Source organism: Sturnus vulgaris, chromosome 3, assembly GCF_052056855.1.
Source record: "Sturnus vulgaris isolate bStuVul1 chromosome 3, bStuVul1.hap1, whole genome shotgun sequence".
Taxonomy (NCBI): domain Eukaryota; kingdom Metazoa; phylum Chordata; class Aves; order Passeriformes; family Sturnidae; genus Sturnus; species Sturnus vulgaris.
The window spans coordinates 92178797-92192709 of NC_142245.1; the positions used below are offsets into that span (position 1 = coordinate 92178797).

General features: G+C 37.0%; 1 protein-coding gene across 1 annotated transcript in view; it reads right to left on the reverse strand.

Moving 5' to 3' along the window:
* Positions 1-13913, reverse strand: part of AGPAT5 (1-acylglycerol-3-phosphate O-acyltransferase 5) — a 55308-nt gene that overhangs the window by 9020 nt on the left and 32375 nt on the right. The window contains exon 6 of the mRNA XM_014869520.2: positions 9387-9548. Coding sequence (XP_014725006.1) covers positions 9387-9548 — 162 coding nt within the window. The remainder of the gene's footprint in view (positions 1-9386; positions 9549-13913) is intronic.

Genomic DNA, 13913 nt, shown 5'->3' on the forward strand with positions numbered 1-13913 from the left:
GAGCTCTCAGGAATATTGCCAACCCCTTGTGCAAGGACTTACATGCACACAGAGATCAGTGACCCCACACATGCACAAGGGGCACAGTCTAAGGACGATTCTCCATCCCCAAGAGATGGGGAATGTTTTGAAGTGAGAAATGGGATGCCCCTGGATCATTATGAGGCCAGCGTGCTGGCCACGAAAACTGAAAAATTAGAGACTGTTTCAACTGGCAACTGGGCAAGACTGAAAGTCAGAAAAAGTAACCTGTTCAGATGGATGTAACATGAGGTGGATATAGCTAAAATTCATTGTGAGGGCAAGATTTAGAAGTGCCTCTGTACCAACATGAGAAGCCTAAATATGAAGACATTACAAGAATTACTTGTACCTAGAGATCACTCCTTCCTGTAATGAAGGTATCCTGGTGGGCTTGCAGAGTTACCAGACTACCAGGAATGACAGAAGAGAATGTACAAGTGAGGGTAGGGTACTGTGCATGAAAACTTATATAAAGTATAATAGCTTTATATAATAAGGAGAAAAAAGCACAATAAAGTCCTTGTGGATGGAAAATCCAGGCTCTACTAGAATATATATATAAGATAAATAATTAAATTACTTCCAAGTAAGCTTAATAATAGTGAACAGAAACTGTGAAGCCAGACTGAGACCTGCAAGTTCAGGACTGATGGCAGGAGTGTGAGATTCCAGCTATCTTTATTGAACTGCATTGATACTTCAGCAGGAGGAGAAGGGGAAAAATATTCCAAATAAACCCAAACCAAGATGACACAACCAACTGGATAAAAATATCAGCACGGGAAAAATTATTTCCTGGAAGAACTAGTAAGTAAGAAAACCCACAAGAAAAGATGCTGCTGCTGGTGTGGTCTTGCTCTGCAACCACAACACAATTAATTTCAGTGTTGTAGAGAAAGAATTCAGCATACAAATGCAGAATTCTCCCAGGCAGCTAGTGACAGGACAAGGGAAATGGCCTCAAGTTGCACCACAGGAAGTTTAGGCTGGATGGATACTAGGAAAGCTTTCTTCACTCAAAGAATGGTGATGCATTGGAACAGGCTTCTCCAGGGAAGTGGTGAAGTTGTAATCCCTGGAAGTATTAAAAAAATAGGCAGATGTGGCACTTTGTGATAAGGTTTAGTGGGCGTGGGTGGTGTTTGGTTAAAGGTTGGACTTCATGGTCTTGGAAGTCTTTTCCAATTTCAATGATTCCATGAATTAAAGGAAGTACACAATAGGAGGGAAGGCAAAGTGTCAAAATATCCTAAAATATACAGTCCAAAAGAAGGCAACCTATTAAAAAACTCACAAAATACCAAATCTCAGAAAAAAAACCTTGTAATAGAAGCTTGCATAAAACATGTATAACACTGCAAAAGGAAAAGTCTGCATGGGTCTGAAAAACATCTGTATGACTTTAATGGGAAAATCAGAGAGGCTACCACGATACCTTCTTATCCTCTTTGAGGAATGGAAAGCTTGTCCAAGTAAGGAAAAGCCATAGAACTGCTCATGCCAAATGTAAACATAAACTTAAAAGGACTAAAAATTAACTTGAAAAATGGAAAGGGTGCTATATTTTAACTTCTTTCAGTATATTAAAAGCAGTAAGCTTGATAAGCTGCTGGTAGGATTGCTGGATGACAAAAGTGTAAAGAGCAGCACTTATGTTCAAGTGTAAGCCCTTGCAAGAGAAGCTCATATATCTGCTTGCTTCATTCTTTCTTGTTGAAAATACTTGATTCCTACACCCATTCTTTGTACCAGATCATTCAAAGGAACTAGATCAGTAAGTAAACAGACAGAAAATATTAGACTAAATATAAATAAACAAGTCAGATGTCAGGAAGTCACCAAGACCAGACAGTATTCATCCAGAAGCTCTCAAATTAGGAATTTAAAAACAAAGATGTGCAACCTATCATCACAAACAGCCATTGTGCCATAAAATGGGGAGTTTCCCTTCTACAAATGAGAACTTTAGAGATAATGCTGGGAAATACAGACCAGACTTTTACATCACTGGCTAAGATAACAGGTATGTAATAAAATCACTAAGAACACAGATAATCAGTCTGCTGAAAAAGATTTGGTGTGGATTCTGTAAAGGGAAATCCTGTCCCATCAACTTGCTGGATTTCTACAACAGTGTCAAGGACCAGGCGGATAAAGGGGATTCACTGGACATGATATTTTTGAATTTTCATAAAGCCTCTGACTGGGTTCCACACTGAAGGCTATTTAAGAAATTAAGCTGCCACAGGATTAGAGGAAATGATGTTTTATAAACTGAAAGCTGCTTAAAGGAGAGGAAGCAAATGGAAGGACTTAGGGATGGAAAAGACTTGACGACACTGAGGACTGATGCCAGGACTGGTTTTACTCTCTCTCATGACTGATGAGTTGAAGAAGGGAGCAAACTGTGAATGCTCCAATTTTTCACATCTCTTTGAGAAGACCCTGAGCTCTTTTGGGTAGTCAAATGTTGGCTGAACTTCAAAAAACCCTCAAAGCTGAACAAACAGGGTGAAAATGTGGCAGCCAAGCTTCAGTGCAAACAAACATGGGGAAAAAAATAACCGAAACCCTGATTACATGATGCATAACTTGGAATGGGTGGTTACAATCTGGGAGTTGCTGACCCTTCCCTAAAACCATCCTCTCAGCAGCAGCCAAATCCCCCAAATACTGGGTAGCTTGAGGAAGGACATCAAGAACAAGGCAAAGAGAGTCACTCTACAGATAAAGATTATGAATCCACGTTTTAAATATTGTGTGCACTTCTGGTCTCTGCATCTGAAGGAGGATGTAATGGACTCAGAGAAAGCAACAGAAAAGACCAACTAAAACATTTAAGGAGGAAAAGTACCTCCATTATAAACAAGGAGACATTAAATAGGCCAAATTTTCAGTCTGGAGAAGGGAAGCAGAAGGAAGGATATGATAGCTTAAAAAAAATATCCTGAAGATGGCAAGTAAGAACTATAGCTCCACAAATCCCACAAATTCAAGGGTAAATAATCGCTTGCCTTTATCTTTCTGAAGATGCTGAGATCTAAAGAATCTTTTAAAATTATTATTATTAGAAAATGATATCTATAGTTCACTACACTGATATTAGCAATGCAGAGCAGCATAATCACTGTAAGTTGTCTTCCTGTTCCAAGATGGTCTCTGATGAAGACCCACAATACTTGCACATTAAAGCTCATTGAAACAATCTTTGAGTGGCTTTAATCTGTATTTCTAAAAGATGCACTCTGGCCTTTGTTCTAGTCTGTTAGAATATGTGAATATTGTATGTTGGCTGAGTTAGCAGGAGGTTTCCTACAAAAGCGCAACAGTTTTGATCCAGGAACAGAACCTGGATCAGGTTAAGTGTGTGGATTACATCTAAAGGGTATCCCACTATGGGTAACTGAAAATGGACAAATTCAGGAGACACCTGTGTCTTTCCTGGAACATTTTTAAAGTTTCAGAAGTGGAAAAAAAATTTTCAAACTATGCAATTAAGAAAAAAAGGTAACAAAAGATACGAGGAGTGGACCAATTCAAAACTATGTTCTCTACAGCAAAAAACTAGGATCTGTTAGGAACTATGCCAGTACTGCTAATATTGATGTTTTTGCCTTTCTTTCAGACAGTCTGTTTTGATAAACAGAGAACAGCACCACAGAGTAGAAGAAAATGACTGTAATGCATAAAACCTCCAAAAATAAACACAGAATCTCAAAGCAGCAACATATTTTTGGCCAAACCTGACAGTGTGAAGAAGTTAAAGTTGTTTTTGTTATCCTCAGGGTTTAGATACACTTTTGCATAAAGATCAGGAGTTCCTTGAGCCTTTGTAAATAAATGGCTGCTTGGGGACTGGAATGCTTCCTCTCACATGTGCATGAGGTCCAGGGTGCAGGGTAATTTTACGAATCTCCAGTGTAAATACTTTCAAGAGCCTCTTGTGTAGCAGAGGTTTCCTCAGGACCATGTGTTTTCAGATCACAAATTCCCAAAGGGAGGCTATAGATTCACTACAAATGCTTACCTTCAGCACGAGTTGTTTGGGAATAACTGAGATACACAATAATCAGGTTTGCAATCAGAGGAACACACGCCTGGAGCTCAGAAGGAGCTGCAGAGGGTCGTTACCCCCATCAAGGGAGTGTGAGCACACAGATACAGTGCCCACAGCTGTCTATGATTTGGGAAAAGTTAGACACATTTGGGGTTGCCTGAATCTTGCATTCTTCCTTAGGCACCCAAGACTGGCTGATGGTGGAGACAAGAAACTACAGGAATTCCAAACACAGTTGACTTCTTTGAGCATGTGTAGCATCTCTGCTACTTTATCCATCTGAAAACAAGGATACAGACTGACCTTCATTTTCTTTGATGAATTACATCAAGGCTTTCATACACTTCCATAAACTGATGCTGCTCTTTGGTGACATGTGGTTTTTGACTAGAAGTACAATATTTAATTCTTACAGTATTAAGATACTTTGCATTTGCCCAGGCTGTCCTTATTTGCAGAATATTGATATATATGCTCACATCTGTGTTGAAAGTGCCACTATGAATAAGTAATTTCCAAATTAACCAACAGGTTTTCATGTTACTCAAACTACTTCTAATAGGGAATTACAGGGAGTCTAAAATAACAGCTCTAGTCCTACGAAGGACAAGTGAAAATGTATTCAGTTAAAACTAAGTGATAGTTTACCTTGTGGTACCTGGTGAAATCATGTTATTTAATAAGTTTTATTTTAACATTTTGCACAAAATAAAACTAGAGTTTTTCTTGAAAATAAAAATGTCTTATAGAATATCATAGAATCACAGAATTCTCAGGGTCTGAAGAGACCTCTGGAGATCATCTAATCTAACCCCCACAGATGTATGTTGCCAATAAGTGTTATCAAAATTCCTCCAAACTTCTCAATGAAAATTTTACATATTGAAATACAAAAGGTAATTATTACTTAAAATCTGCTTGAACTGATGCAGAATGACAAGCTTTTGATGCAAGGCTTACTGTACATGCTAAAATGCCATCGTATACATGATACAAATTTCACCAGTGCTAAAGTCCAGCCTGAGGTCTAACCTACATCCTTTCTTTGGGTCCACTAAAATAAATTACATTTACTCTTCAATATTCTTTTATGCAATAAAAGATGACAGTTAGCAGAGATCTGAAGGGATTATTAATCACTTCATAACTATAAAACTTACTTTAGACTGTTTTATACTTCTGTTAATATTTATCTGCTTAATAATTTAGCTTTTTAATTCTTTCAACACATCTTGTTATCATTCTTTTGACCTTGAGAGACAATGGATGTGAACAAATTTGGGCCACAGTCTAGGAAAAGACTGTTTTCTATTGCTCCACTTTATTTTCTGTAGTCTTGTACTTGTAGTCTTGTAACTGGGTCCTAACAAAAGTGCAAGCTTTTGGAAAAGTCTATCTTCCCCATGGGCAGTTAGGCCAGTCTGACCTCCTCACATTATACTGATCAAAGTGATGTACACATTTTCAGAAATGCACACATACACAGGCTTTCAAAGTGTTTGTTCTGGAACTGATATACAGTAGAGTCAATAACTCTCAAGAATTCCTCTGACTTCTTTAAGACAGAGTCTATATGTACTTGCTATTTTTATTCAGTGTTTATCATTGTCACATGCTGCTATTTCACAAGCTCTTTCATCTACAATGGCCAGATAAATACCATCTGGTTATGCTAAAGCCTTCAGGCAGAATAATAAAGATGTAGATGTGTACATAATGCTCTTTCAGGTGCAAGAATGATAACAGTTCCCACATCCTACAAGACCTGCCCCTTAACACCAGACAAAGCTGGATGTGAATGCTTAGCACATTTATTCAGAAGGGGGAAAACTATGTTCTCATCCTTTCTTCTCAAACTTATTTCTGCTTTTCACTTGATGACAGTGTAGTAAAACAGTATCAACAAATTCAGCACAGGTTTTTCCTCCTCCTTTTCCCTTCTAAATAGTTCTTTCAGAGTGCCCATATGATTATTTGGATCTTATTCTAATGACCACACATAAATACTGCCTAGCAGCACGGTCCTCCCCAAGCAGGACCAAGATGTTCTGTCATTAATGATGGACAAGTCATCTTCAGGACTAGAGAGAGGGGAGAAACCTGTGGGAAATTGCTATGTTTTAGAAAGGCTGCCATTTGCCAGATAAACGTACCAAGATCCAAACTTGTAATAAAGGGAATGAATAAATGGTAGGAAAAAAATTCCATCCATTGGTTACAGCTGGATGTGAAGTAACAGCAGAAAGCAACATCCCTGTGTAAAGCTAATCTGATCTTAGTCACTGTCAAAGACTAATCAAATCTGATGTCTCCTAAAACAAACTTGCCATTGGAAAGTGCCAAAAAAATATTAACATGCATAAGTAGTGACAGAAAGCTCAACACATTTGAAAGTATATACTAAATAATTTGCCTGCTCTAAACTGGCACCATGCTATATCAGGTATATCTGACATTCACTGTTCTTATGGTGAAATGTCTATTTTCCAGCTGCTACTATGCTATGCTGTGTTTTAATCCTCTTGAGCAAGTCAACACTCTATTTAAGATTGCCGGACTTAAAAAAAACTGTAAGAGATTGAATTTTGCTAAGAAAGACTATTTAGACTAAAAGTTGCATACTACAAAATTTAAAAAGCAATTCACTTTTTCTTCATAATTTTTTTCCTGTTCACATTTTGCTAACACAATTTCTCAGACAAAGTGTGCTAGTACTCCTCACAGTCACTAAAATGTTCTTCTTAACACACTTTGTTCACTACTGAAGAGAACAGCCAAGAGCTGATGATGCCCCAGGTAAGTATGGGTTTTTCCTGAAATGGCACAGGCTCTTCTGAGGAATTGAGATTTACAGAACTGAAAGCAAGATGCATTTCAAGAAACACTGTATCTGTGTGGAATTCAGATTTCATTCACATGGGAAATGTCATAGTATGGGAAATAAAGTCCTCAAGTAAAGTTGTGTTTATCAGAAGTTTGTTTTCCATGCAATAAATTTCAATCAGTGTTGCTAGATTGAAAAAGACATGTCAACCTTATCTTTTAAAAATTACCAGGATTGCACTGCCATTTTATTCCGATGAGAATGAAAAACAAAATTCTCAACCAGCACTGACACAAATATGAAATGTTCATATGAAATAAGATGTCCTTTTCATGTGTGAATAACTCATTTTAGCACTGTGAAAGAGAAATCATGCTAAAAAATGTTAAATGCATAAGTATGCTTAATTCAATTCTTGTTATATTCTTGACAGACCAGTTGCTGGACTTCTGCATAACAAATAGTGAAATGATCTTGATCTCTTAGAACAGAAATTGTTTGTCTGTCACTTTGTGTTTGGAGAGCTCAAAGAATGACAACTATGTTCCACACTGTAATTCATAAAGTGTTCTTAATCTACATAATTTATATTATATGGAATACATGTGACTGCCACAATAGCATGGAATTCAGTGTTGATCTATCATGGATATATAATTTATGTGCTCTGTAAGGGGTAACAGCTGGTTGGCTGCACTTCATTCTGTATTAGTGCCTTATTTTTACCCCAAGGCTGAGCCAGTAATTACCCCAGCCCTAACAGTAAGCCTGGCTGAAAGATTCGCCTGGACTGCTGCCATGGAGGCTCCAATAAGTTTGGATGTGGAGTGGCCACCCCAAAGCATCTGATTCCTGTCTGACACCAACACAAAAAACAGCCAACAGGGAAATTCAGCTTATTGGTTCCCCTTCCATAATTATATCATACTTCATGTAAACCATAAAGTTCAATAGGTGAAGAGGTCTTGTAAGGAATTTGAACATTTGCCATCTTATCATTAGGTAATGACATTTTAATAGTTTAATTAACCATTAGGCAGTGAGAAGTTCAGCATGAGAATGGCTGAAACTGCCTAGTAATTAAGTCATGAAACAAGATATGCTGCAGGGAAGGAGAAACAATTTTATTTGTTTTGAAGGGGGTCTTAGAAAGGGTTGGGTGATGGGACAAGAAGGAGGCTGCTCAGTCTCCAAAGGTACTGTAAAAGGGTCAGAAGGCATTAAAAAAAACCAACTTTAAATCATAAAAAGAATTCCCATTAGGAACAAAATGTACATAAAATAAAACCGTCCTAAGACTTTACAGTAGATACAAATGTTGAGTTAATATAGTGCTGACAGTTTTGCCTCTCACCTATCCAAAAGAATTTTAAACAGGATGAAAATGTAAAAATAGACAATTCCAGAACTTCCAGTCAACTAGCACCTGGGAAGCAGTGCATGTGACTCAAGGACTTACACCTGCTAATGAAGTAACATGGAAACAGCTGCACTACGAACTATTCTTAGCAGCAGAAGGAACAAGTCTCAGTGACGCTGGGTGAGTTGAGGAGCAGAGAGTTAGATACGTTCCCTGCAGGTCCCTCAGCTGGCACTGATCCCTTGCCCAAAGTTTGGAGAGCTCTGTGAAACTACTGTAGCCGGTTTTTCTCACTTGGTATTGGTAGTGCAAGAGACTCAAAAGTGTCACTTTTAGTCAATCAGCAACAGACAATCAGGCACAGATACAGCTGAGTAACACAGCAACTACAAATGGAAAGAAAGATGGTATCTGGCACGCCAGTAACAGTGCAGGCAAATTATTTACTTAAGTATAAATTATCAGTCTACCACCAAGCATAATAAACAGCAAACTCTGAAGCTCTCTGTTCCTGAGTTTTTCCCAGCAGAAACTCCAGAACATATTTTTTTGTTAGATTACTCAAGGAATGTAAAACCAATCTATCTGATTTTCTGAAGGTCCTGTAGGTGGTTTAAAATACTAAAGCAAGTAATGCCTATTTGCATAAAACGCTGTTGAGTGTTTGTAAGATTACTGGCTGCATGCAGCAATTTGAAAAATTGTCAGTAAAATACTACTGCTATGCATTTTCCCTTTAAAATACGTGCACTTCAGCAACTAGATGTACATGTGTTCATGTACATATATGTAGTACAGCAGAGGAAGAGAGAGAGAATTTAAGATGCCAAATCCCAGTGCTAGAAGAAACATTAAGGTAAATGGAATCTGCTGCCTATGGCTCCAAGCTCCCTTTAACTGCAAAGGGCATTTGTATTTAGAACTGGAACAGGGAAGCAGAGGGCAGGAACGTCACAGGTAACTTCTGTAAGGCCCAGTGACTAGAACAATGATCTACCAGGGGGCTGTAGGATGGCTGAAGTGCTGTGGAGATTATCTTCAGAGCATTTCAAAGCACCTGAAGTTGATTCTGTATATGGACAAGCATATGGCTACAGCATGTCTCACAGGCCTCAGCTCACCTGTCATAGATGGTGCCAGTTTTCTTTGCCCTTTGTGGTCCACAGTACCTTCATAAGCCACAGTCACATCATACACTGCATCCAGATAGTCTTTCATTGTGTCAATGGCTACATGAGTTGCCTTCACCCGTGGAGTCAGCACATGCTTTAATATAGCAAGTCCTAGAGGGGAAAAAAATAAAAAAGAATTACAGTGTTTGAAAGTAAACTGGACTACATTCACAAAAGGAACATCATGCCAAGGAATGTCAGCATGTCCATCCAAAATCACAAGAGGTTTATTCTCAATCTCAATTCTCAGTTGAGAGATTGTGCATGTGTATTCACTGCTTATTCTCTACTGAACATATTAGAAGATGAAACAGAAATCCTAAAGGACATGAACAATAGGAAGGCTGCTCAGTAAGAGGTTTCTACAACTCAGTAAGAAGATTTTACATCTTCTCACTAGAAGTAGTGATGGTTTTAATGTGGCTCATGAGTGATAAAACAACACTTCTCTTTACTGTTTATGTGTGTCCAACTGAGGTTAAAAAAAAGAGCAAATTTTCTGAGAAATACTAAACACACTAAACGAATCATCTCCTGAAATTCTGTATCAGAAACAGATTTCACAGATAATCACAGAGAATTTTAAGCACACCTAATGTTCATCTAGCATTTTACTTCCCAAGGACAAACCAATTTAGTGAACATACTGAACCCTAACCTACTCACTATCTGAGCAGAAAACTTAGCAGCAATGGGTGAAAATACAGCACTGAGAACCAAAACCAAGGAGGACATCTTTTGTGCTTCCCTGCAAACAACCTGTTGCAATTGACTTGGCTACTGACAAACTCATAGCGACAGAAATAAACTCTTGTCTTTAACTTTTCCAGGCCAAACCACAGAGATTGGTATGTCAAGGACACAAGAACATCAGGTTTAACATCACTCCACATGTCTTTACAACAGTATTTCATATCCATGTTTACTTCAGTTGACCACTGCCACTTAGAGCACACTTAAGAACATAAAAACACACAGGGCTCAAAAGTGTAAACCTGGTTTTCTTTCCATAATTTTAATATACAATGACTTTCAAAATTAAAACAAGCAAACAAATAAACCCAAACCCTTTTCTTCACCTGAACCCAGCTCTTCCATATTTACTTGAAAGGGCTTCTAGAAAAAAAAAGGCATGCTATGTACAATTTTTCACTATTTTTCTATGTGTATCTTTCTCACAGAGAAGTATTAGAATAAAATGGTGGTTTTTCACTTCTAGCCTATTTTACATTGGCTTACTATTCTGTCAATTTTAAAAGAACTATCCTTTGGTGAATCCACTGGGGGGGTAAACAGGAAATTTTTCTAAACCAAAGTATTGTGGCATGGCTTTTGATACCTTTCTGCTTGAAAAGTCAATTCCAAAGATTATATATTATGTTCTGATTTTGTACTGAACTCCCTTGCTGAGTAAAACATACATTAATCTAAAACTACAAAAGTATCTAGTGAACACTGTAAGATAATGCTAGTTTCTACACAAGAGTTGAAAATTTTAATATAAATCACTATCTTGATCTTAATATTTGCTAAGATTCTCCTTGTCTGAATGCAAAGATAAAAGGCTGTTTATCAGCATTCCTTCTGAAGCCATTGTTCCATGCCTTACCGGCAATAGTGATAACTGTCTATGCAAAATGTTATATGGATCATGTAAATATTTTGAAGCATAACATAGTGGTAGTGTTTTCTTAGCTTGTGAACTGTTACATCAAAAAGCTAATTATGTTATGTTTCAAAATGTTTACTCTATAAATGAAGCAATGAATATTCCTGTGCTGTGTCAGCAATGATATTAGTGTGGACATGACACTCCACACAACTCTTGCTGAGCCAAATTCCCAAACATATTCTAAAAACACTGTCATTCCTTTCCTGCCCAGCTCATCTTCCCCTTCACCAAACTATTACTGTGAGGAAGGAAAAGGGAAAATTCAGTGAGAATTGAATCATCTAGAAAAATTATTAAGTGAGGTATCAATGATTATTAACTGCTGATTTTTTTTCATCCATGGCCAGTTCTGGTGATGAGGATGGTCGATGACAATCTGTGAATTGCAAATGTAGAATAAGCCACTTCTATTCCACATGTTGTCAGTGAACTCTTGCTAATTTAAGTACACTGTGAGTATGCATCTAAATCAATAAAGTCCATAATCCATTATTCAGAAATACTACAGTGAATGATAAACATGCAGCAACATCAGTTCAGCACATACTTTTAGAGAATCTGTTTTATAAAAACACTACCACATATTCTTGCAATTACTTATGATCTTTGCTAAAATCAACATAACAGAATTTAAATCCAAGTAGTTACAGTATAGTTACCTTGGCAAGCAGCCTGCATCCAATTCACAAAACACACTGTGCTTAAACTGTTTTTAATGTTGTGCAATACAGTTAGGAACCTCTGTCAAAGTATTTAAGGTCATGAGATTTTATTTTAAATGCCAAAGAAAATGAACTAGATACTACTAATATTGTAATGTTCTACCTTAAAAAGCCATAGCTTTGCTCTTCTAATTTTTGAATGACAGACATAAAAAAAAAAAAAAGAAAATCTGAAAATCTGAAGAAATATGATGAGCAATGATACTTCAAATATCATCCATTTACTACATTATTGTGAGATGCAGAAATTACTTTGGAAAGTCTGCAAGAAAACCGAATGAAATAAAATAATTGCTTTGGCAAGTGCAAAGCCCCAAATCATTAACATCTATAGAACTGAATTTTTCATCTAAACACAAAATAACAAAAGGACGCTAAACAAAACATAATTTATCTAACTTCATCAGGGTGAAGTAACATGTAATCGTAGCTAAGTACAACTCTGTGTAGAAGATTGCCATCCTCTTCCCTTCATCCAAGCCAAAAATTTAAAGAGCTGTTCAGTACAGGCAGGCCATACACATTTTCAGAGTTGGACTTTGTTAGCTGTATTTTTACCCCTGATGTCTACACACCAAATTTTAAAAAGAGAACAGTAAAAATTCTCAGCTTTAATTTCGGAATACTCTATGTGTATTACATTAGCATTACTACATTTCAAGAACAAAAGTTATTTGCTCACAGAAAGAGGTTGTCAGAATTAGTTTGAGGTCTCCACACCTCTCTCCCCTTCCCATGAAACCATGTACTTGAAACTGAACTTTCAAGTACACAAAAACTGAAGCCAGGGTGAAAAACAATGAATTGATTTCACTACCAATTAGATCTTTCCTTTTTCATGTGAATGTGTGTGCAGTGAAGATATTAGACAGAAAGCTCTGCAGTTACGTGCAGTGTCCCAAGTACTCACCCAACTCTTGAGTTCCCACCAGCTTTCTGGAATGCCTCCAGTGATTCAGAGCTTTACATATTGAAATCAGAGTCCATAGTTAGACTTATAACAAATGGTGGGAGAGCTCACCTATTTGGATGCCAGTATTCCATCAAGTTACAGAAACAGGATTCAGCTGACAGCCGTATTAAAAAACTGCATGCACTAGTAGGAAGTGTTTTTCTGTTACCATGAACTAAATTATATAGGAAATGCAACTAAATCTCCTCAGGAAGGGTAGGACCAGCAAGACATGGGAGACACAACACATTCATACACTTTCTTCCACCATGGATATCTACAGAATACCTACAATGTAGCTCCTTGTTTTCCTAACTTAACTTCCTAAGGATAACTTTTAATAACACAGACCCTTACTTCATTCAATGATCCATCTCAAATGCTACTCAGGGTCCATAACTTACTCATTTTTAAAACTATATTCTTTGTCCACATCTCACTGAGCACTTTTAGATCAAGCCTGCTTTCATGAAAGTGTAGAATAAATACCACCAAAATCTATTTTCTTTATAGACAATTCCAAATAACTTTTATGGATATTGAATACTTTGAATTACTTCAGAATACAATTGAAAACTAATGCCAAGATCTAGAAGGGAAACATTTTCAATTAGCTCCAATGAAATACCTCTTTTTTACATGATCTGTAAAACAATTTTTGAGATAAGCATATCCTGCATACACAAATATCTTAGCAGAAAGCATATTTGTCAAGATAAACTTAGCATTAAAAAATATTTACATTAGCAACTTTTCTGCATAAAACCAAAGGGGATAATAAATGCATACCTTAAATGTTTGCTTGATGAAATGACCTTTGTTAGAAATTAAGCATTAATACAAAATTCCAAAAACGCCTTTCACCAGGGAAGATTGTTTTGTCTTCATTCAGCAAAAACAAGCCAAGTTAAATTTAAGAAGTTTCTCATCCCTTTGGCTCTGACTTTCCAGAGTTAGTAATATTAGGAGTAGGAGGGCTTTGGATTATTTCTATTTATTTTCAAATTTTTAAAATGCCATTTATTAACATTTTGATAAAACTTATATTCTACTAAACCAAAGAAATTTGTGGTGTTTGGGGTATCCTGTGCAGGACCACGATTCAGACCCAATGATCCTTATGAGTCCCT